The sequence below is a fragment of the Epinephelus fuscoguttatus genome, linkage group LG17, assembly GCF_011397635.1.
Source record: "Epinephelus fuscoguttatus linkage group LG17, E.fuscoguttatus.final_Chr_v1".
In the NCBI taxonomy this organism is placed as follows: Eukaryota; Metazoa; Chordata; class Actinopteri; order Perciformes; family Serranidae; genus Epinephelus; species Epinephelus fuscoguttatus.
The window spans coordinates 39,135,560-39,161,968 of NC_064768.1; the positions used below are offsets into that span (position 1 = coordinate 39,135,560).

Below are 26,409 nucleotides of genomic sequence, written 5' to 3' on the forward strand. Positions count from 1 at the left end.
TTCTAAGACATTCTTCTCATTCCTGACACCCACATCAAATCTGCATACACTTTCTTATCATCGCACCAAACACATTAACCTCTGAAGGAAGTTAGAAATCTCTCACCATCCATCAAGAGCCATGGAAATAACAGATGAGAACAACAATAGGTGAAAAGACAAAGTCATTTTTTGCACGCTGGAGCTGAAGCCAGAGGTCACTGGAGGAGACTTTGCTCATCTGAACCTGAGTCAAGTGATAAAACTGTCAGTGGCAGAGCAAAGAGATATGACTGTTGTCGCCTCAAATCGTTCTCATAACCTTCAGCTGAAGACAGTGAAGAGCAGAGACGAGGAGAGGAAGAGAGTGACACCTCTTCCTCTCCTCATTGAAATGAAAGCAACATTAGGAGGCTTCTGTTAGGAATGTTAATGTGCATCGATCTATGGTCCCTGGGTCTCTATATGTGCGGGCACTGAACGTCGTTCTCCCACTGCAGGCCTGTTCTGCCCTTAATAACTTGCATGTACTGTAGGACCCCTGTTTCCCCTTTATTGACTGGACAGTGTATATTGCTCCTATCTCCTTTTTATTGACCGTATAGGACCCTATTTGTACCTGTTTCATTTTATCGACTAGATACGGGACCCATAGGTCCTTTTGTTCTGCTGTATTACACTTACAGACCGTGCTCAGGACAGATTTCCTGCTTATTCTGGCTGCGCCTTTGTTTTTCTCTCTTTAGAGAGCAGCTAGTTCATGTTTTATGGAACAGATACAGGGCCACAGGAATCCTGCTCCCTGGTTACATTCCACAAATTTGATTTAATATGTTGGTCAAGAACATGATTTAATGTGCGGCTATATCCTGCTGCAGGGATTTCCTTTGGTGCCGTGCCATCATTCCACTTTGCAAATAAGATGCTTAATGCATATTCCTGTGTGGTTTTGCTGCTCAGAGTTTGATTGATACCACTGTTTCTGTTTTTGCATGATGAATGGTAAATACATGATCAAAATAAGTATGGGAGAATGGGGTTAGCTGTCACATTCATTAGATCTTGCTCCCTAGAGGGCGCTGTTCAAAAATGTTGCAACTGAAATTTTTTGAATTGGGGTCGAAGGTCACCTACAGGATCATTTCAGGAGTAAAGGCCCTGACATACCAAACAGACATCAAAGAACAAAAGCCAACGGTTGCGTCGCCTCATGTTTGGCCTGTGTCTCGGCCAAAAGAGCCCAGTATCACTCCGAAGGCGTTGCATTCCGGCACTCGGGCAGTGACTTGTGGCGTCAGAAACCAGAAAAAAAGGCGACCTTTAACACTGGCATGATACGCAGCCGGTTGCTGTTGTAGTTTCACAGCACCCAGCAGCGTCAGGGGAAAACACGGCGGGACAAGGACGAAATTTAAGGTGTCACGAAAGTCCATCTGGGGCAGGCAGGAGAGGTGGTGGATGGGTCCAACAAACACCTGAGAGAGAGGTGTTCGCATCCCGTAAGATCCTAAAGCCAAACCCTGTTCTCTGTTTTTTAAACCCAACCGTGTTTGTTTGTTGTGCCGATGTAGTGCTTTTATTTTGAAAGAGACTGTATGCAAACTGTACATTTCCTGTGAAAACAGAAGTGTATTTTGAAAACAGACAATGCATGTAACAAGCTGAAGTTGACAGAACGTCCCAGAACTTCAACAACCAACACACCCAGGGTACCTTGGACGTCATATGTGGACGTGGAAAGTCCATGACCAAGCTACTGTGATGTCATCTATTGGTTTGTGGACTATTTTAACTATATTTACCTATTTAACATTAAAATGAAAGGATGTTTTGCTGCCTCTCACAGCAGCTGGAGTCTGAGAAAAAATAACTTCATTCACTGGGCCGACTGCCGGCAACTTTTAAGGTGGAACGTTAACTTGTAATGTTACTCAATGCATGAGTTGATGACGTGAATCCATCAGCACACCTTAAATTTCACTGTGACAACTTTGACCATCACTTTAGTTTTTATATGACACACACTTTTAGTAATGACTTTAAAAATATAGATTCATTTGGAGCGGATTATGTGAAGGTCATATATTCTAATCCTCACTTCCTGTGGGCTACAGCAACACTAAACCCCTGAGCTTGCCTGAGAAGGACTAAATGCACAAAGCTGCTATTTTGAAATATCCCATGGAGAGAGACTCTCACTGCAGCCTGTTCTATTTTGTTGTGAAAATGTGGGCGTGCAGCCTCGTTCTGTGGACGATAAACCAGGTGCAGACTTCCATCTGTGTCACCGCTGATGAGGAAATACAGCGAGTGCTGGACGGAGCAGTGAGTGACAACAACCCCGCCCACATTTAAGAGGACTGTCTGAACACACCGAGGGTCTAGGTACCATGTCTGAAGGCTTACTGCTGGCTCCAAAGGGACTGGACTGAAAGAGTTTGGTAGCAGTGGGGCTTCAGTTACAGTGTGGGCTCCATGCTTACTCTGACAAGCTGTCAGACCATAACAAAGCAGGTAGAAATCATGCACACTGGACCTTTAAGATCTTTGAAGGTTTAAACCCACTGATATGTGACTAATGATGTTTCACTGGAGGTTTGGTCAATACTTCTTTATTTATACTTCTTGGACTGCTGCAGGTGTGTGTGTGTGTGTGTGTGTGTGTGTGTGTGTGTGTGAGGGAGAGAGAGAGACAGAGAGTCATTAGCTGTGGCTGCACGTTGCACTCTGCAGCACTTGCGCACGCCTTTTACGCTCCGCTCACCTCTCCGCGTAGTAAAGCCTCTCCTCTCCGTCACCAGCAGCCGGACTCAGTCTGCTGAGGGCCGACGCTGAGTCTCGACACGGGCACCGAGACAAACGAATACGGTTTTGAGAACCACCCCCCTCCCTTCCTCTCCTCCTCCTCCTCCTCCTCCTCCTCTGCCTCCTCTGTCTGTTGTTGCGCTTCTGCTGCAGCGGCCAAGTTCAGGTGAGCCTCGTCACCGGCACAACAAGTCCTCTCTCCGGTACCGAGCGGGATGCTTGCACCCTCCCGTTAAATGAGGATGTTATAAATGGGCCGCGCAGGATGTGAAGCCTCGCTAGAAGAAGCAGGAGGATGGCGAAACCAGGCTTGTCTGCGGCGGTGCTGCTGCTCCTGCTGGGCTTCCTCTCGGTGTCCTCCGTTAAAGCCGGTGAGTTGTACCACAGGTTGATGATGGGCGATGATCAGGAGCAGACAGGACGGATGCACACAGGCTGATCACACAACACACGCTGCTGTGTGGTGGCATCATGTCTGGACCACAGCTGTCTGACGGGATGCATGTAGAACATCACGGTGCTGCGGATCGGTTTGGGGGAAGAAGCACCTGGCATGACACATTGTTATGGATGTGTCAGCAGCAACATTTGCAGCAGCTAGGTAAAAGCTATGAGCTCTGGGGCTGCAAACATGGCTGATACAAGTTAGTCCCATAGTGTATCAGCACTCAGGATGATATGGTGCTTTGGATGCAAGTTTTTAATCCCAGTTTGGAGAATATTTATAGAATAAGTGACATGTTTAAGATCATCTGTGGTGTAAGGCTGGTTTAGAAAAGTTGATTTTTAAGAGACATAAACTGGCAGATATGCACTTAATTTAAAATATAAGATGTTAAAACTCCACCAAAGACTAGGTAAGTGTTAGACATTAGACAATTAGTAGAATAATTAATTGTCAAAGTATAAGTCTGCACTAATTTTGATAATGATTAATCAACTGAGCTGTTCTTCATGCAAAAATGCCAAATATTTGCTGGTTCCAGCAGGGGCTGAGCAATATGGAGAAAATCAAATATCACAATATTTTGTACCAGATATCCTTAATATACCACAAAGAGATGTTTTGCTAAAAACTGACAAATATGCACTTAATTTAAAGATACAAGATGTTAAAACTCTATCAAAGACTAGATAAGTGTTAGACCTGAGACAAAGTTGGTTAGTTAATTGTAAAAGTATAAGTCTGAGCCAATTTTGGTAATGATTTCATGCAAAAATGCCACACGTGCTCGTTCCATAGGGCAAGGTGATATGCAGAAAATCAAATATCACAATATTTTGGACCAAATACCTCAATATCAATATTGCAGTGATCTTGTAGGATTGAGTATTGGTGCTTTCGTAAAAATACACAATGAGATTTTTTGCTAAAAACTGGCAAATATGCATTAATTTAGGAAAATAAGATGTTGAAACCAAACTAAAGACTAGAAAAGTGTTTGTGGTGAAACTATTATTGGAGAAGCTGATTGTCAGAATACTAGTCTGCACTAATTTTGATAAGTGATTAATCAGCTGAGTCATTTTTCATGCAAAAATGCCAAACATGTGCTAATCTCATTGGGGTAGGTGATACAGAGAAAATCAAATATCACAATATTTTGTACCAAATACTTTGATATCAATATTGCGACAATATTTTTGTGTTGACTATTTGTTCTTTCACAAAATAACACCAAGAGATTTTTGGTAAAAACTGGCAAATATGCATTAATTTAGGAAAATAAGATGTTAAAACTCAACTAAAGACTAGTTGAGTGTTTGTGGTGAAACTGTTATTGGAGAAGCTGATTGTCAGAGAAGAAGACTGAACTAATTTTGATCATTGATTATTTGTCACAGCCACTTTTCATGCAAAAATGTCAAACATATGCTGCTTTCATAGGGCTAGGTGATATGGACAAAATCAAAAATTACAGTGTTTTGGACCAAATGCTTCGATATCATTATTGTGACGATATCGCAGGGTTGACTATTGGTGTAGTCTCGCTCACCAGACCTTTCTCAAGAAAAGAAAGGTCTGGCTGGGCCGACTCTCACTTTAAGATTGGAGAAAAAAAATGCATGCTTGTATTTCTTTCAACCAATCACAATCGTTCTGGGCGGTGCCACAGCAATGGTGCACTTGAAAAATATTGCCGGGGGGAAACAGGTTTTGGTGTAACACGCCCACAAAAATATCGCCTACAGGACACGAACCATGGCAGAAAAATGGCTACATCCCCGCAAGATCAAACACTGCAAAAGTTAGTAAAGGACGTGTTGAAAACGGTTGAAAACTGCTACACAACCGGAGGTGTTAGGGCGGGACTTCAGCAGGTGGCTCATTCTGCCCAGTGAGAGGCTGATCTATGCAGCGAACTTCCACCCACTCAGACTAACTATTGGTGCTTTCACAAATTGACACAATGAGATTTTTGGTAAAGACTGGCAAATTTGCACTTAATTTAGGAAAATAAGACGTTAAAACTCTACCAAAGACTAGAAAAGGGTTTGGAGAGAAACTAGTATTGGATAAGATGATTGTCAGAAAAGTAGTCTGCACTTATTTTGAAAACAGATTAGTCAGCAAAGTTATTTTCATGCAAAAATGCCAAACATATGCTTGTTCCACTGGGCTAGGCAATGGGGACCAAACACCTAGATATCAATATTGTGACGATATTGTAGTGCAGACTATTGGTGCTTTCTCAAAATAACTCAATGAAATTTTTGCTAGACTAGACCAGATAAGTGTTTGAGGTGAAACTATTATTTGTTAAGTTGATTGTCAGAAAATATGTCTGCACTAATTTTGATCATTAATGAACTGTCAGAGCCATTTGTCATGAAAAAAAAAACCAAACACATGTTCATTTCATAGGGCTGAGTGATATGGAGAAAATCAAAACTCACAATATATTTGGACCAAATACCTCGATATCAATATTGCAAGGATTTTGTTGTGTTGACTATTTGTTCTTTCACAAAATAACACAATGAGATTTTTGCTAAAAACTGACGAATATGCACTTAATTTAAGAAAATAAGATGTTGAAACTCCACCAAAGACTAGCTAAGTATTCAACCTGAGACAATTAGTTGATTAGTGGTTCCGAACCTTTACCCTGAGGAACCCCTTTTCTATCATTGATTGAATTGACAGCCCCTGACTCAGTGACATATTTTAATGAATAGTTCAGATTATATTAGATGCAAGACAGTAACACACAGGACAACTGATAAATTGTACAATAACTGCAGGAAGTTTATGTAAAATGAGGAATTTTGAGCAGATTATTTCCAGTGAATGTCACTTTCTTTCTTTGTAAAATTTCATATAGTTTTTTCTCTGTATAATCTTTTATTGTTTTGTTTTGATTTTCAACACTTATTAGGCTTCTTTTTTGATAAATCCAGTGTTTTCTTCTCCCTGGTGCTTGGCCATAATTTTGTTAGCTCATTGGTTGTTTATCTGTTTGCTTTTCCAAATTGCAAGACGACACCGTTCTGCAGAGAGTAAAGACTCTGTGAATATTGTGTTCAGGTCTTCACCATGCCCTTATCCTAAGCTTTTAGATTAAATCTTAAATAATATTCCAAACTCAAGTTTTCTTAACAGAAATGAATGAAATGCTGAGATAAAGGCCTTGTGTATCCTCTTTTTTTTTTTTTAATGTTGTCTAAAACCCCTTAAAATCAAGAAGGCCTTGCAACCCCTTGTGATGCTGTGGCGACCCATAGTAGGGGTCATGACCTCCACGTTTGAAACCAGTGGAGCAGTCAATTGTCTGAGCATAAGCCTGCACCAATTTTGATAATTGATGAATTGTCTGAGCCATATTTCATGCAATAATGCCAAATATTTGCTGGTTTCAGCAAGGGCTGAGTGATATGTAGAGAAGCAAATATCATAATATTTTGGACCAAATACCTCGATCTTTATATTGCGAGGATATTGTAAGTGGGTGGATGACTAAGTGGGTAAAGGCAAATAATAGAAGAACAATTTGATATGTTCAGAAAATTACATAATTTTACTGTAATGGAGCTGTTAAAACCAGTAGCAGACAAATCTTATGATATTACAGTGTTCAAATACTAAGACGATATCTCGTCTCCTTGGCCTAAAGACGACATATCAGTCTAGATCAAATATTGATATCTTGCTCATCTCTAGTTCCAGCTTTATACCTGTCTATAAATACCAGGATTTGCACATATGATAATAAACGAAACATCTTTGGCTTTTGGACTGTTGGTTGGACAAAACAAGATATTTGAAGATGTCACCTTCTTCATCGAATCAAGACAATAATTAACAATGGAAATACGTGTTAAATGCAACCCTGAAATGTTGCTTTGCCTAAAAGCATTCAGCTTCAGCACGCCGTAAAGTCCAGAAGGGATGTGAAACAGTATTAGATAAAGTAAGGATGAGGTGTTTCTATTCTTAGCCCCACATACAGCATGAATCTAATCATGCTATATTATGCATGTTGGATACAGCGCCTCATCTATCTTTCACGGCGTTGCATATTTTTAACCTGCAGCAGCTTATATTCAAGAAGAACATTCATCTCAAGCGTAAGATCTCGGTTACATTGCGTCCCGATGATAAGCTGAGAGATGACAGATAGTCCTTTGAAAAGCCGAAATCTTGGCGATAAGATCATGTGGGATTTATCTCAGCCCCTAGAGATTTGATATTTGGCTTCCTGAGGCTGGAGATGAATGTAGTTTTAAGAGGGAGTTTTGTGATTCTGCAGCCAGCTTTTAGCTCTTTGGCAGCAAACAGCTTAAGAACTGATGGGAATCCCTCTTTGCTATTGTATTGTTTCTGTGGGTGTGTGTGAGTGTCAGTGCTGGAAGACAAACAGTGGGAAAACAGCTAGTCAAACAGGGAGTATTAGCAATGTATCACACACGCACTTGAGCACACACCATCTCGTCTGCATCAGCAAACACACATGGAGCCTCTGGGAGCCACTGACAGAGTTTGGCCCCGACCAAAAAATTAATTTCACCAATGCTTCAGTTTTCTCTGCTGTGTTCGGACAGACACAGAGAAACAGAGTGCATTCTTCTTCCTGTAATACCATTATTTGACTCTGCGAACGAGGCTGCGCGTTCAGTATTTGCAGAGGTGTGACAATGTGACAATCTAATTTGCAGAAAGTGACAGACTCCCTGTAATCTGAGGGGTAAACAGACAGGAAGAAAGAGCGGTGTGGCCTAACTGGATCACACAAACACACACTTTTAAATGGAGTGGAGAAGGGAACACATGGACATGAGAGCTACAGAGAAGCATTAAGTGTTACAACTTGTCTATGTAGCTTATGATGTAATAGACCAATTTTGAGTGACGTTATGAATAATTAATTTATTAATGAGCAGACAGCGTTACCTAGCTGCACGTCCTGATTTTGTCATGTGGTTGTTGTCCTGAGAACATTTTGTGTGATAGCCCTGGGACACCAACTGTCTCAACCAATCAGCATTTGTGATGTCATCAAGGAGTGCCCAGCTACCAGTGCCCTGTTGAAAATAGAGGCGTTTCTCAATACCAAGTACGCCAAGTTCGGACTTGCGCATTTGGGAGTTCGGACTTGGCAAGTTCACCTGAGGAGTACAAACTCCCATTGGCGCTGGTCTGTGAGAAATGCATTCTGGGATACCTGGCTGTCAAAAGTCCACACAAGTCACCTCCTGGTGCATCCATGATGGAACGGGCAGAGCAAGTTCACATCTGGGCATTTGGACTGTACTTTGAATTGGAGCTGTACTTAGGCTGCGAATGATGACGTTTCACAAGTCCGCAAGAACACAAGTACAGGCAAGAACGCAGATTGAGAAACACCTAAGATGAGACCAGGGTTGACAGGTCCACTTATTAGCCGCGACTTTAGGCTTGTTTTTTTTGGTAAAGTCGCTTACAAATATTGGTAGTCGCGGGTTGCGTTTTTTTGGGCTTGTTCCTTAAGTGGAGCTGCTTATTTGGGCTTGCTCTCTAAACGTCGCCTTTCTCTATCCATCCAGTTATTTAAACTCATGATAGTATGTCGGACTGCAGGATGTTTCCACAGCTCCGCTCCCTCCGCCCCTCTCCTTCTCCGTGTACACACAGGTGGCGGTCAGTCAGTGAGACTTTTCACATTTAAATTGTGCGAGTAATTGAGGTTCTTTAACTATTTGACAAACAAGTGGGCGAAATATGGAAAGAATACAATAAGATTTGTAGAAAGGGAGCGGCTTCTTTTGGGCTTGTTTCCTTAGCCCTGTTTGCTTGTTTCTCTCCCAAGATCTGGCAACAGTGGATGAGACCCAACCTGAAAGTTTTACTGTAGTTAACATTAGTCTGCTACTACGGACATTGAAATTTAGATTTGCTTTTTAGATTAATTGTTAGTATTTTGCCACCATGGAAATAAACTCAAATTAGCTTGCAAAGATGACCTAAAGGTTGCGGACACACCAAACCGACATCAAAGAACTAGCGGTGACAGAAGCCAACTGTTGCGTCGTCTATGTCGCCTCACGTCGCCCTGTGTCAGTTGCATTTGAACACACTACACGGACTACATCCAACGGCCAAGTAGCACGTACGTTCTGCACCTGCGTGAGAGGAAATAAGGCAAGTCCGAGGAATGCATAAGATAAATAAAGTAGCGGAGTCCTGTCAGCCGAGGGGTTTCCTATCTGTGCAGCCGAGCACCGCAGCACCTCCACGGACTATTACATCCAGACGGTCCCGGTGTTTCCTCCGCAGGCTCCACTTCACTCAGCTGCCCGATAAACCCGCTGCTTCTTCCCACTTTAACCTGAATAACAAACCAGGGCTCGGTGCTCCGGTTGGATCCAAACGGAGAGCCGGGGCTAGCTCAGAGACTAGCGGAGGCTAACTGGCTGTGCTTCCCTCCGGTCATGCTGCGGCTAACGCTCCGCTAGCCGCTCCCAGCTAGCTCAGGTTTGTTATTCAGGTTAAAGTGGGAAGAAGCAGCGGGTCTGTGGGGCAGCTGAGTGAAGTGGAGCCTGAAGAGGAAGCACCGGTTAGCCCCGGTTTCACTACAGGCAGATTCAGTCGCTACAGGGGCGAGGAAATAAAACCTGAACAGCCAATCAGAGTGATCTCTCTCACCAACAAGCTCCACCGCCGATTCAACATGCTCAATCGGCCGAAAAAAGCCACTGATGCCGAAGTGCCGACGGTGCAGGACACACCGCAAAAACTAGGCCAACAGACGCTCACCGACAGCCGACCGTCGGCTTGGTGTGTCAGGGCCTTAACAGTTAGCATGCTAGGACGCTGGGTGCTTGATCATAACAGAATACTCTTAACATTAACTTTCATTCCTGCTCACTTTAGAGAGGCCACTACAAGAAAATGTGTTCTTTGTTTGGATTGTCAAAGAGACAATGAGTCATAGATGTTTGTCTCTGGCTGCCAGAGTTAGTGAGCTAGCGTTAGCATGCTAACATTTGCGTGCTAGCCTGCCAACTGTAGCGTTACTTTTTTTCCAGGGTTGTTCCCAGTGACAGAAAGTATCACAGAATTAAAGTGAGGCTTAATGTGGCTTTAATGTGGTTGCGTTTTTAAATGAGCAGTGGGGGAAGTTATTAACGTAAATGATCAAGCAATTGATTAGTAGAAGGCATTAATGAGCTAGCTAGCACACTAGCTAGTCAAAAAGTTGTTGACTTCCACTTTACTGCAAATGTTGTCCTGAGACCGTTGTATTAAAGTCGCCATTGCTTTATTCTCTGTTACATGAGGTTGTCTTCAGACCAGATCACATGGACAGGCATTTGGAGTATTTATAGGACAGAATAGAGTAAATGCAAATGTGTGTGAATGTGTGTGTGCACGCGAGCAGCCATGTGTGTGATCTAGTACAATGTCAAGGTCTCACTCGGACGTTGCTTTTACAAGCGAGGCTCATGGGAAATACAGGCCTGGCTCTGATCATAGAAGACCTTGAGTTGGTTTAAGCTCATACACAAAGGCACATACTTTCTCTCTCCCACACACACACACACACACACACACACACATTCTGCTCCCTTTACAGTTAAGGATGGGAGAAAGTTAAGCAAGACTGTAACTTAATCCATCATAGTTAATCTCCTCATCAACAAACATTGCATTGAATTCTGGGAGGTGAGGTGTTTTCTTTTTAACCCGAACATTAAAATCAATTGGCAGTATGACCGAGGAAAACATCCTCATGAGTCACACTTTAATGAGATGTGTGTGGGAGAAGGAAGAGCGAGAAGAGGGAAGGTGAAGACAGGAAAACGTGTGTGTGTGTGTGTGTGTGTGTGTGTGTGTGTGTGTGAGAGAGAGAGAGAGAAAGAGAAGGAGAAACGCCAAGATGAAGATAGATGAGAAAGAGCGTCTTTTCAAAGGAAACACCAAGAGACTTGTGTGGTTAATTAGGCCTGGTATTAATGAAAGCAGAAAGATTAATCTGGAGAAGAAGAGAAGATTTTAGGGAAGACGGGGCCAGAGAGCACGGGGAGGAAGAGGAGGAAGAGGAGGAAGAGTTCAAAGAGTGATGGAGAGGGGAGGATGTGTGTTCAGGTCTACATTGTTGCATCAGTTGTGTGTATTACAAGGTGTAGTGGCACAATATTCATGACCTGTCACTCTCTATGTCTCTACTGTGTGTGTGTGTGTGTGTGTGTGTGTGTGTGTGTCAGACACCCTGCTGTCAGCTCCACTCAATGTGACCATCAAAGACATTGAGGTAAACTCCGCCGTGGTCACGTGGGAAATCCTGGAGGGGGACCCCGTCATTGGATTCGCCATCACTCAACAGGTACCTGTGTGTGTGTGTGTGTGTGTGTGTGTGTGTGTGGTGTCCTTCATTTCAGTGCGTGTCAGGACAAAGTTTAGATCAGAGAGACATGAAGAAAATACGCTGCATGACATGAACGTGACAAGTGCACACGCGACAAAACAACAGGAAGCTAGTTGTTGCAGTTTGTTTAGATGCTTTAAAACCTCTAACAACTGACCCTTCACTAAGTCCCGCCCCTGGACACAGACTGGCCAATCATAATGTAGCATCGGGCCGGCTCAGACCAGGGTCCGACACCCTACACTTTTCAGGGTTTGATTTTGGTTTTGGAACAGGGAAGAAACGTATATCTTTTTCCAACCTCTCCAGGTAACAAGTGTCATTAACACACGACGTGCTCCAGGCACAACATTTAGCTCCACATCCACAAAACTAGCCTGAAAATGAACGAAATCTGAAACGACTGCATTAGAGTCAATGGAGCACAGCTGTGGTGTTGTCGGACCCTGGTCTGAGCTGACTCCATGCTAACCAGGCAGACGTTGAACTGATTGAGAGGAGAGCAGCTCTGGACTCCAGCAGCCCATGTAATGGCAGCAACAGAAAGTTTGGGTCAATTGAATCCCGTTAGTTCAATAAATAAATTTCATATTGCACTTTTTCTCGTTGGTGGCCAATTTGCATTACTGTTCGTATATTAGATTTTGTTTTTAGTACTCTACAATAATTTGAGTACCTAAACATGGAAGTTACTTTAAATGCCGTACTTACTTAGAATGTACCATCAAACAGGGGGGTGACCCAGTGTGTGACATTGAATACCCCTGGTTTAGATGAAACAGACACAAGACCAAGCAATGCAAGTTTTAAATAGTCAAATATTTGTCGCCAAATAGTTGTTATATACACTTTCAGATACTTTTCAAATGTACACTTCGTCTACAGTTTAGATAGGTTAAGAAATTCTCCTCTTTAATAGCCCAGTAAATTAAAAAGCCCCTGAGGAGATTTACTCCTGATCCAGCAGGAACCAATTGACCTGAGCAAGCAGTCCGAGCTGGATAATAATGTACATTTCAAGCAGAGCGTACATGGCCAGAGAAGCACTGTGTTTCTTTAAGCTTAATTACATTGCAGGACAAACCCCAGAGGCTTTATTTCAGCTTTTTCTCTACTGTTAACCAAGAGAGACGTGTTTGCATTTGCAACATATCAGCCTTAACCAGAGGGTGGATTTTCTCAGGAGGGATCGTCAGAGGGAAAATCTGACTTTGACTCTGAGTTGACTCAGAGATCAAAACTATGAACCTGTGATGTTATTTAAATTGATGCAGGGTTTTGATTGTAGGTAATGCTTTGTTCCAATATATATTTTATGTCAAAGTGATTACAAGAAGTAAGTGGTTCTCCCAGAATTCTGTTCCTGGCATGCTGGAAAAACATTTATAATCAAAGCCCATCATAAACTGTGGTTACAAAGTCTCAGGCAGTGGCTCGATGCACCAGTTTAACCCTGACCTGTGACTCCTCCTCTGACGTGGTGCCAAAGCAAAGAGAATTTTCCTGCAGGGATCAATGACGTATCACATTACTCCGAGCCCGCTGCGTTCTCTAACGCTGCCCTTCTGTTCCTCACCATCTCTGCAGAAGAAGGATGTACGCATGCTGAGGTTCATCCAGGAGGTCAACACCACCACACGCTCCTGCGCATTGTGGGATCTGGATGAGGACACGGAGTACATCGTTCACGTTCAGAGCATCAGCATGGGAGGCAGCAGCCCCCCCAGCGAGCCCATCCTCTTCAGGACGCCCAAAGAGTCGGAGAAGATGGCGTCTAAGAGCCCAGGTGAGGAGCGACAACAAATTATTTTTAATTTTCACTTGGTTAGTTGAGAATGTATGTTTGTATTCGATTATTAAAACAAATATCTACACAAAGATATACAAATTTGGGCTTTAAATGGATTTTAGATTAAACAGTTTACAGCACAAGCACTCTCTGGTTTGTTTTTCTATGCACTGAGAGGAACACTGGCGCCTAGTAAACATCTCATTTGTCCCCAATTTTCTCTTCACTTACTGTTATTGGAGGCTTTTCCTGAGCTGTAATTGTTGCAAGAGGACCTCGGCTCCATGGGGACATAAACTCTTTGCAAAAACCCCTAAAGTGATGTACTGCTTTGCAAACATTAGCATTCTTTGGTGAAAACTGGCAAACCCCAAAAACAACACGAAGCATGATGCCAGCAATGTGAGTTTTCACTCCGGCACAGGACACGCTACAAACATATGCAGGCGTGTCGATGATTAACCTTCAATACATGCAAGAGAACACAAACAGCAGTATAGAAACGCACACAGAAACTGGAGCAACCATGCATTAACACAGGAGCACTCAGTGAGAGTAAACAAACACTCTGCCTCTCAGTTTTTCCCTCGCTAACACACACAGATCTACACGCACACATCACACCTACACACACATACATGCATACACAGATTTTAATAGCGGCTTTTAACCAGAGGCTGTAACACGGCAGAGTGCTGTTTTATTTGTGTTTTCATGCTTCATCAAGACAAAGAAAATGGTTATTTGACAATTTATTACAAATAAAAAACAGAAATTGCCGTGTTTGTGAGAGCCCCCACCCCGCCGCCCGTACAGTGTATTGTTCTAATTCTCCAATGCAGAGGCTGCTGTTATCTGGAGCGGCTTGCAGTACTTCCAATTTTATCATGTCCGACCCAGTTACAGTGCCGAGAGCAGCTGCTTCAGAGGGACACAGGAAAATGCTAAACGCTCATCAGCAGTAAGGTGATAAGGAAACAGGGGACAATAGGGCAGTGTATTCCCTAGAGACGCCCCTGGGTGGGGGCCTGTGGGGGTGTTTTGGGGTGGGGTCATTTAGTCTCTCTAGGCTCACGATGCCAGAACTATCTCCGCAGCACTGTGTCAGCGATAGAGAAATGTCTGGAAGCACACATTGTCATTTTGGTATAGAGTGCTGCAGGGACGACGCTTTTTTGTTGGCCAACCTGGAAGTTAGCACTGCCCCGACTCCCTCGGCAGAAAGACAGTGGGTTTTGGGTTTTTTCAGAAAATGAACTCTGTAGCAAACAAAAGTTTATGATACTTACAGGTTTTGCTCAGCGAGACTAACTTCAGAAATGAACACTGCTTTTATGATTTCTGAATTGTAAATGCTAACGTGAGGCTATAAACATGGACGGATTACTGAACAGGCTCAAAGTGTCACAGAACAACTACAAAGACACACAAGTTACTAGAAGGGGCGTAAACTACCACAGAGAGACACAAAACAACTTCAAAGAGAAACAAACCAACTACAGAGACACAAAACAACTTCAAAGACACAAAACAACTACAAAGAGAAACAAAACAACTGCAGAGAGACACAAAATTACTAAAAAAGAGATGTAAAGTACCACAAAGAGACACAAAACAACTACAAAAAGACACAACACAACTACAAAGAGAAACAAAACAACTAGAGAGACACAAAATTACTAAAAAAAGAGACGTAAATTACCACAGAGAGATACAAAACACCAACAAAGAGAAACAAAACAACTTCACAGACACATGCAAAATGACCACAAAGAGACACAAAATGTCTAAAAAGAGATGTCAACTACCACAAAGAGAAACAAAACAACCACAAAGAGACACAAAATGACTGCAATGAGACTGTTAGGCCCCACCCTTAGGCGCCCTATGAGGCAAACAAAACTCCATCACTGATCCAAAATAATCACATAACCATCACCTTTAAACACTCAGATCCATGGGATTTATTACAAGTAAAACAAGCAAACAAGACACCAAAAGCTCACAGGCTGAGAGGCAGCAGGACCAGCAGTCCCCACACCAGAGCCCTCTCTCCTCTGAAGCACCTCCTCCATGCCAGGTGCACTGCACCTTGTTAAGTAACGCAGATAAACAGCAGAGATCTGTGTGGGTACATGAGACCCTAAAAAAGAGGCTGGATCATGGGGAGTACCACCAGTTGGTCCTCCATTGTTTACCAACTGCAAATTTCACGTGTCATGACCACCACAGAAGGGCCACCTCCCAAACTATCCAATTGGACAATGGGAAAAAGCAGAGATGACATGGGGAGCTTTTCCATTTCAACGAAAGGAGTTCAGAGCGCTTCAGCAAAAACGCCAGGTGCATAGAGGCTCGTAGCAACGCAAAAACAGCGAGCACAAAGCTTCATCGTCATTAAAAACAAATACAAAGAGCCGCCTCCAGCTGCTGAAACACTTTCTGTGTGATCAAGGACTACATCTCTACTGCAGCATTGAAGCGACCATCGCAGCATGCGGTATGTAAATGGAGGAAGTGCATTGTTGTCTGTAATGGATATATGGATCTAAGTTGTGTAACGTGATAAGATTGTCCAAATACAGTTGCTTGACGAGTGTGGCAGACACACGTAACAGAACGTGGTCCTCACAAGATGGCGTCCTGTAGACAAGTTTTACACAGCATGACATGGACTTCACGTCCTCTATAAACATGCATGTTACGTTACATCAGAAAAGACAAACACATTGTTTAATCCATTCCTTACACTTTTGCTCGTGTTTTGGATTTGGAAAAGAAAAAAATTAAGACAGAAGAGAAACAAAACCAGCATCAGATGGACTGTAGTCATAATCAATACGCCACAATAAGATAAAGAACAAGCACATAGTGAGCAGCCGCACCGACCCACAGTCTGACACAACTTTTCTCTGTGATGTTCTTAAACGGTTTCATCCCGTTGCAAATCTTTGGTCTGAACTGATTTTACTGTTGCTTTGCTATACTGTTTGGGGGAGGGTTTGGCGAATAGTCAATTGCCAGTTGCTATAGCTAACATCATAGTGGTTCACTGAATATAGCAAAGTTTATTAATTAGGAGAAGTAAAAAATCTCACACTTGTGTCTTCAGTTGTTTCAAGAACAATATGATTTTTAGAGTCAATACTAGAAACATTTGCAACAGTAGCTGTGTCTTGCAGTGTGCATGAGGTCATGTGACGTTGGTGTTTAGCAGGGACAATTTGTCTTGATGTTGAGGGGCTGACTCGTTTTGTTTGCTCCAACTTTGATGGAAGATCCCTGTGTGCAAATTGTGGGTGTGTATGTGTGTTTATGGAAGCATTCATTAGCCGTCCTGATTAAATCTCCCAGCCATTACAGCTCTCCTCCCCTTCTAAGCGGGTATTAATCAGCCTGACACCATTTAGTATCTGCCGGCGCAATGCAACACAGCACACAACCTGTCTGTGTTTCTGTCTGTTTATCTTCCTTTGAATCTGTCTGTATCTGTCTGGAACTCTTCTCCAATCACAGCACGATACTGTAAAACTGAATGCACCACATAATGTAGTAAAATCTCTGATTGCTAGTGTCGAGGTGTAATGTTGTTTTTTGTATCATACAATGAGCTGCAAACCCTTGTGTTGTGTTGTGTAAAGCAGTAAGTGTCGGGACTGTTTCAACCTTTAATTTATCTCTGACAGTGCTGCAGCAGCAGCAGCAGCAGTCTGCTCCCAGTATTTACATACTGTACAGTCTGGAAGATTCCCAGTACAACCACAGTGCTCTGTTCTGCTCAGTCAGCTGCAGCAGGCTTTGTCCTCTAGACCAGTGGTTCTCAACCAGGGGTCCTGGGATCTCAAGGGGCCTTGAGGAGTTCCAGGTCCCCAGAAGATAGAAGATGGGGGAATAGCTTATTTACAGTTTAATTCACTATAGAAGTGAGTCTAGTGTGAGTTAAGGCAGATTTATACTTGTCCATCAGCTCTATGCAGACCCTACACATCTGTGAGCATTTATATTTGTGCGGTGGTGTGTCTGTGTCACTCTGCGGTTACACCTCCAAAACACTGGTTGGTGACGAGGTTACGTGAAGTGCTGTAAAGTTAAGTTGATTCAAAACACACATTAAACACACATTAAACGCACATTAAACGCACATTAAACACACATTAAACACACATTAAACACTCAGTAAACACATATTAAACACTCAGTAAACACTCAGTAAACACATATTAAACACACAGTAAACACTCAGTAAACACTCAGTAAACACATATTAAACACTCAGTAAACACTCAGTAAACACATATTAAACACTCAGTAAACACTCAGTAAACACATATTAAACACACAGTAAACACTCAGTAAACACTCAGTAAACACATATTAAACACTCAGTAAACACATATTAAACACTCAGTAAACACTCAGTAAACACATATTAAACACTCAGTAAACACTCAGTAAACACATATTAAACACTCAGTAAACACTCAGTAAACACATATTAAACACACAGTAAACACTCAGTAAACACTCAGTAAACACATATTAAACACTCAGTAAACACATATTAAACACACAGTAAACACTCAGTAAACACTCAGTAAACACATATTAAACACTCAGTAAATACATATTAAACACACAGTAAACACTCAGTAAACACTCAGTAAACACATATTAAACACTCAGTAAATACATATTAAACACACAGTAAACACTCAGTAAACACTCAGTAAACACATATTAAACACTCAGTAAACACATATTAAACACACAGTAAACACTCAGTAAACACTCAGTAAACACATATTAAACACTCAGTAAACACATATTAAACACACAGTAAACACTCAGTAAACACTCAGTAAACACATATTAAACACACAGTAAACACACATTAAACACACAGTAAACACATATTAAACACTCAGTAAATACATATTAAACACACAGTAAACACTCAGTAAACACACATTAAACACACATTAAACACACAGTACACACATATTAAACACTCAGTAAACACTCAGTAAACACATATTAAACACACAGTAAACACTCAGTAAACACACATTAAACGCACATTAAACACACAGTAAACACATATTAAACACTCAGTAAACACTCAGTAAACACATATTAAACACACAGTAAACACTCAGTAAACACACATTAAACGCACATTAAACACACAGTAAACACATATTAAACACTCAGTAAACACTCAGTAAACACATATTAAACACACAGTAAACACACATCAAACACTCAGTAAACACACATTAAACACACAGTAAACACACAGTAAACACACATCAAACACTCAGTAAACACACATTAAACACATATTAAACACTCAGTAAACACTCAGTAAACACACATTAAACGCACATTAAACACACAGTAAACACATATTAAACACTCAGTAAACACTCAGTAAACACATATTAAACACACAGTAAACACTCAGTAAACACACATTAAACGCACATTAAACACACAGTAAACACATATTAAACACTCAGTAAACACTCAGTAAACACATATTAAACACACAGTAAACACACATCAAACACTCAGTAAACACACATTAAACACACATTAAACATGGCTTAATAGAGACAGTTTCAAACACAAATCAGCTTCACTATAACTCGCAGCATTCACAGACAAACACTTGTCTTTATCTGGACACATTTTCCCCACAAATACAACATGCTAACGTTATTAGCACAAGCCTATGGTATTTTACATTGTATAAATTAGCTTAGTGGCTAGTAGACTTCTCAACAGAAACATTTAACAAAGGTAACGTTACAAAATTCGGCTCCATTACAGCTCACAAGGTTCACTGACAAAACAACTGTCTTATACTAAACACATTCTCCAAACAAATACAACATGCTAACATTATTAGCACAAGCCTATGGCATTTTACATTGTATAAATTAGCCTAGCAGCTAGCAGAGATTTCCTCTGCTCATATGAAGCCAGGATAAATCACACACAAGACTTAAAATGCTATTTTAGTGGAGGCTTTATTGTCTTCACAATTTATTGTTTCTTATCTGTGAAATTAAAGTAAATATAAGATCCATCTTTTCAAAATTACCTTTGTCCCACCCTAAATTTTCCCATGCGTGTTTCCTGGTATGTTTCTGTTTGAAGCCTCAGTAGTCTGTGTTTGCTCTGTGTTTTACTTTCTTTTAGTTGCCTTGTTTTATTTGTTATATTGCGCTTATTTTTATTGATTGCATGTTAAGCCTCCATGTTTTCACAGACATAGATATAAACTTTAAGTGCAACCCTGAGGCGTACATCTGCAAGGCATTAATTCTAGTTTTCTACTGTATTTGAATCCCATCATGTGAATGGAAGCATTCAGTTAAAAGTGCTGTACATGACTCTGGAGAAAGAGTTGATTTCTGAGTCTCATTTCCAGGTCATCAAACACTGATGCAGTAGGTAAGTGGTTCGGTCCGAAGCATTCGTGTTTTCACAGACATGGCTGTAAACTGTAAGTGCAACTTGACGGGTTCACAGAGGCAAAGCATTAACTCTAGTTTATTCATGCTTCATTACTTTTAAATGTCATAACAAAATGAAATGTGATGCAATCTTAGAAATATAATTTTACTACAAAATGGGTGTTTGTTGCAGTGAGATTTTATTGGCCGTGACGGTTCCATAAACTGCAGCAATAAGCTGTTATAGTAAAATATAATGTTCTATTTACTGTTAGAACTTCAAAGCCAACGTCCTCCAACTAAACACCAAGAAACTCAAACATGTGACAGTGATGTCTTGATGCCGTTCATGTGATATGATCTCGTGCTTTGCCGAGTAATCACCAGTCTGACCAGGGGAGATGTGGCCCTGCTGCTGGCTCCAGAGAGCGAGAGGCTGTAGTCCAGACTGTGTTCAAACCTTTAACCTGTGATTGGTGTAAGGCTGCAGCTGCCAGAGTCCTGTCAGCAAGAGAAACACAGAGAGTGATGGGGTTGGGATCCAGCTCTCTGTGTCTCTGCAGACCTCTGCTCTCACTTAGCTTTAATTACACTGACCAGAGTGGAAAATTTACACCAGGCGGCCTCTCTGCTCTCCTGTCGCTCGCCCTGCTTTATTCTTTTATCTTTGCCTGCAGAGATTCAGAGTGATGGCAATTTCACATTCTCTCTCTGGGACAATGAATCGCAGCGTCCTCAATGGCACTTTGTTGACTCTGTGTCTTTGTGTGTGTGTGTGTGTGTGTTGTCTCTCCAGACGAGGTGACGATGGAGGAGGTTGGTCAGGCTGCTCAGCTGAGGGCTGGAGAACTCATCATCATTGTAGTGGTGCTCATCATGTGGGCAGGTAATATTCGTCTTCACAAACACATTTATCACTGCAGACCTTACAGGAATCCACTGTCTCTGGGGCAAATAAGCTTCTCTGACTGAGGCTCTATTAAGAGACAAACACACAGGTAGTGGCATCATCTCTCTCTCTGATGACTATTTCGTGCCCTGCGGTGCTTTTGGGATGATAAAAACATTTTTTTGGTGATCGTTACACATCAAATCCAGGTTTATATTCTGTGCACCAACCCAGATATGCCTGTCAGAGCAGACAGAAACGTGTTACAGTGAGTGAGAGAAAAATCTCAGGTTGAGATTTAGGATCTGATTGAGCTTTTTTGTTCTACATTAAAGAAGTATTTTTATCATAAAACTCTTTATTTCAGGTTCTGAAGTTTAACTTTACCCAAAAGTCCATCAAAATCAGCAAATACCATCAAACTGCAATTAGTAGCCCGGGCTGCTACGAGCCATCAGGTCCCTGTTCTCGGTGGGTGTTGACCTCCGCCAGGGTTGTCCCTTGTCACAGATCCTGTTTGTGATCTTCATGGACAGGATCTCAAGGCACAGCCGGGGGGAGTAAGGGGTCCAGTTTGGGGACGTCAGAATTGCATCTCTTCTTTTTGCAGATGATGATGTGGTTCTGTTGGCCACGGTGTCACTCTGCCCAACCAATTCTCACGCCAGCGACGAACGCTGGATAAAAGGCTGGCAGCTGAGTGTCTTAAATTAATTTCAAATAGCCGGCGCGCCAGTTGGGCGGAGTTGAAGTTTGCAGCCAGACTTCAGAGAGGGGAGAGGCGAAGAGAGGGGCAGACTCCACCTGACCGGTGTACCGGTTGAGTAAAATGGAGTACAGCCAAATGTTTCTGTGGAAAACTACTCTCTGATTGGTGCGCAATCCTTATTTGCGCTTTGATTGGGCAGCTCTAGTCTCACAGTCAAGCGACTACGGCAGGGTTGCCAACTCTCATGCATCTGGCGTGACTGTCACTCTCTCACGCCCGTTTAAGAAATCTCAGTCCACCGTCACTGAGTCCTTTTTTTTTTTAAGTCCAGCTCATTGTGCAGCTTGACCAGACCGAATACTGGATGTCCACTGGATCTGTTATGTGCGCAATTCGCCCACGGCGCGTACTCGCTCCGTCCTGTGCTGGGCGTCAATGTCCACTGGAACTGTAGTGGCGCGCACATGAGCAGCTGGAATTGTCAGATTGCGAGATCATAATGTCACGCAATAATTTGCGGAAACCCTAGAGGTATAAAGCAGGGCTGGACTGGGACAAAAAATGGTGAAATGCCATACGCACACACTACGCTATTACCAAAATTAAAATAAATCTCAGTAGTACCCTACGTGCCCTGGAAGAGAGTACCAAGGCGAGAAAGTCAGTGTGCTCATTCACTTCTCATAAACATCATGGTGGTAGTAGATGGCCCCAGAGCACACAATGCGTATAGTGAAAGCACTTGCCAAAGAAACTCTACAAGATTTATCATTTAGATTTTTAATAAAATGTGTGCAAGTACAAATAAGATACATAAATGTCTGCGTTTTTATGTCCCAGTCCAGCCCTGTCATTTAAAGTTGAATTAGGGATGCACCGAATATTCGGTAACCGAATATATTCGGCCGAATATTGAAAAAAAACACACATTCGGTATTCGGTGGAATAAGTTAAAAGCAAGGCCAAATAATAGCGGCACGGTTTTGATAACGCAATCAAACAGCGTGCCGTGACGGGTGGATTAAAATGTCGGCAGTGTGGCGATCCGCCCATCACTGCACTCGCATTTGCGACTAAAAATAGTTTTGAGCGAGCAAAATAGGCTCACGCCAGGGCCACACCACCCGTGGAAGCGCCGCAAATACCCTCAAAGTGCCGAGAAGTGAAGCCAGTTTCCTTTCGGCACCCATGTTAACTGATTGTGTCATCCACACCGGCTGCGCCACGCAGCTCCGCCGCCAGCCCTGCAGCGATCAATTCGGCGTCTGGTCTATTTTCTGTGCGAGCCACGAATGAATGTGTCAAGCTGGGCAGTTATCCATGATGGAAAAACAACAGCTGGGAGCAGAATCGCTTGACGACCGGCGCGGAGAAATGCGCGTGTGATGTGAACGGAGGTGCTGCGGCTCGCGCGAGAATTTCGGTGTGCTAAATATTTATTTATTTTATTTTGATCCCCCCTATGTTAATCACTTATTGATGCTGTTTTGAAGTATGAATAAGTCAGTAAGTAATTTATTCCATTGAAATATCATTGATGTATTATAGAAAAGTGATTTATCTTTTTATAAATGACAAAAAGCACATCTGCCTCATTTTCGCTGTGGTATCGTGATACTACTCAGAACCATGATATTTTCATTGGTATCGTACAGTGGGTCCCAATTTTGGTACCGTGACAACACTAATCTGGAGGGGGTTCATCTGCAAAAACTAATGAAAAACTAAACGATATTCGGTATTCAGTACTCGGTATTCAGCCAAGTGTTTAATATTATTTGGCTTCGGCTTCGGCCACAAATTTTGATTTCAGTGCATCCCTACCTTGAATTTATCTATTTCTGTATGAAATTGCATGAAAACAGGATTTCGCCGTGTGAATTTCAAAATGTTCTTGGGGGAGAACCCCCCTTGAAATCTTTCTGTTTGTCACAACAGGACATATTATGGATTTTTTAAGCAGATGATGATACTACCATAGATGGATGAAATCGACCTTGATCTGCGCCATAAAACAACTATACATCTATGGACATATGTGGGGCTTAGGCCTATAGATATGAATATGTGAACTTACACTCATTTCTTCTGTTTGCCACATGTGCATATGAACTCTTTTAAGGTAAAATAAAAAATAAAAAAAACATGTCGTGTCGACATATGTTTGTGACCACGTACGCACAAGCAGATATTACGTCACAAGCTAAAATCTCACTCACACTAGTTATGTTACGACACTTGTTTCACAGCACCTGAGGATAATGGCACCCAACATACCGACACAACACCACAGCTTGGAGTCATTTTTATGAAAAACTCCTCTGATTCCTTTGATGGGTGGACCCTTATGGACATAAGGAATATAAATAACTTACAGGGTAATCAAAGAACGGACACATACTCTGACTTCATGACAGCTTCAGAAGAAGGGTGTCACCACTTGGTGTCGTTCAAAAATTTTCGATACCGATACCTTGATTTCAATACCAGTTCCTGAACGATACTTTTTCGATACCAATTTCATAAAATCAGTTCTAACAAAAAGAAATGACAAATACGGTACAGATCTTGGGTTTTAATTTTCAGGCTTTTTTCACTCAAAGCAGTTTAAAAAACAATAAAAAAATAATAAGTATATAAAATAAAAAAAATGTACAAAAGCCAGAATCTCTCAGATTAGACGACTGCTCTACTGCCTGAGCCACTGCCATCCCAACTAGGGCTGTGACGATATGGATTTTTTTAACCCACGGTAATACAGCTGTAAGAGAGAGGAATAACGAAACCAACGAGTAAAAAACACCCTGAATATGTTTAGAACTACAAATGAACCTTCTTTCAGTGATTTATATTAGACAAAGACGCTAGAGGGGTCTGAAAAGTCGCTAAATATAGCGACAGAGTCGCTAAGTTGGCAACACTGACCATATACGCATCCCTGCCTCTACATGTGACATTACAGCCAATCACCGACAGCATATCAGACCTTGATCACTAGGAGTCATGTGACTCAGATCATGTGACTCCTAAGTACCGAACCTTGGCACCGAAAGACAAGGCATTTTTTCAATACTCATTAGCACCGAAGCAATTCGGTCGGTGCTATAAAAGAACCGAAATTCGGTACCCAGCCCTAATCAGTAACATTGTTAACACTGTGCTACATCACAGAGAAATACAAACCGTACTAATGACCCTTCATTAATATAGGCCTATATTTTATCTCCAAGTGCACGTCACACACTGAGCGAGCCGCCTGTTAATGACGCTGTGGGCTAATGGGCATGTAGCTACTTCCATGTTTCAGATGATACGTCATGTTTGTAGTCGACCAATGAAGATGAGTTTACATATCACCTTGGGTTCGTCCTTCACCTTCTCAAAATGATCCCACACTTTGGATTTCCTGCCCGACATGTTATTAACTAGCCTGTGGAATAACCGCAGGTACCAGCCCTGGAAATTAACCTGACTCCTGTCTGACTGCTGAGCGTGGACACTTCCTGTGTCTGTCCTTTCAAAGTAAAGTCACACATGCTCCACTCATATAGCTTTGGATTTATTTTGACAAGGTGCAGATCGTTATAGTTTCACGACCAATGAAATCTTGCCGAGTAACGTTCCGTCAACCATTAGCAGGCAGCCCTTAAATTAAGTAATACAAAGAGCATTCCTGATCCATATAGATGGTCTCAGGACAGAGGGTGTTGTGTGTTGTGCAGGTTGTAAAGCCCTTAGACAGGTGCAAAGAAAAAATAAAACAGATGAAAAGGAAACCTTCTGTTAACAAGTTTGTTGCTATATAAGGATAAATAATAGGATTTAAATTAAGTGTGCGGTCACTAGCAGAGTCACACTTCCATCATCGCAGCAAAACTGTTTGTTCCATCTGTACAGCTGTTTCTCCAAAACTATAACTGTGTCAGCTTCTTATTTAAGCCTCGCAGCCATTAGCTCTGTGCTGCACTGTTGTTTTCCTTTTGTGTATCTCAGCACTGTTTCACAGATGCACACAGCTATAAATATTCCTTCCTAACCCACTTCACCGAGTGTAATGAGATGCAAATATGGCCCCAAAACCGTATATGGCATATACAGTAACAGCAAGAGGCCTGCATGTCCCTCGCCAGTTACCCGTGAGAGGACGAGAGGCTGAGATTCAAAGAGAGCTGCAGATGGAGAGGAAAGAGTGAAAACTGAGCAGTTTTGAGAGGAGGGAAAAGGAGGGCAGGATGGTGGGAAAGAACTGAGTGTGAAGAAGGTGAATTGTGTTCTTCAGTTTTTAATTGGGCCTGTGGGGCATGCTGGGGGATACCACAGTAAGATATCCCATCCTGCCCTTTGGTTTCACAGTGATCAGATGAGCAGAGGCTGACATAAGCAGAACAGGCGAGACTGAAGCCTGTTTGGGCCAGATTCCTCCTGCCTCCACACGCTCCTCCACCGTCATGAATTATTCCCTCTCTTCTTTCCCGCATGCTTATCTCTCTCTGCATCTGTCTTTCCTCCGCCGTGTTTTTAATCTCTCTGACTGAAGGCGGGCCGCACATGGCTATCTTGTCATCAAGTTCAGATCTCTGCCTGAACGATTCACCGTATTCATGTCTGTTTCTCTCACCTCACTTTGATCTGCCTTGTTGACACAAAGGCAGCTGAATGAATAGAGATAGATTACCTGTACACATCATCATCATCATCACCTGCACCTGTTATTGAAATAAATGTGTTGCTCTTCATATCTCTAAGTGTACTGGGATAGACACCACAGTCAGACCGATTCAGGGGAAGTGTTAGAACCCAAACACAGGACACAGACTGAGGGATGATGCAGAGGAGGTTTCCATAAAGGATGAGGATATGGGACTGATGGTGAGGTTGGAGCTCGGGGGGTTTGCAGGGAGGGATGGAGATGGCTGAGATAAGCTAGTGTG

General features: G+C 42.2%; 1 protein-coding gene across 2 annotated transcripts in view; it reads left to right on the forward strand.

The window, feature by feature from the left end:
- Positions 1 to 2,707: 2,707 nt before the first annotated feature.
- fndc5b (fibronectin type III domain containing 5b) overlaps positions 2,708 to 26,409 on the forward strand; it is a 28,621-nt gene continuing 4,919 nt past the window's right edge. Inside the window, exons 1-4 of one of the 2 annotated variants that reach the window (XM_049602175.1) lie at positions 2,708 to 3,155; positions 11,470 to 11,588; positions 13,218 to 13,416; positions 20,677 to 20,766. In XM_049602175.1, coding sequence (XP_049458132.1) covers positions 3,080 to 3,155; positions 11,470 to 11,588; positions 13,218 to 13,416; positions 20,677 to 20,766 — 484 coding nt within the window. In that variant the 5' untranslated portion in view covers positions 2,708 to 3,079. Of the gene's footprint in view, positions 3,156 to 11,251; positions 11,341 to 11,469; positions 11,589 to 13,217; positions 13,417 to 20,676; positions 20,767 to 26,409 lie in introns of those variants that run through there. The other variant, XM_049602176.1, reaches the window with a different exon arrangement.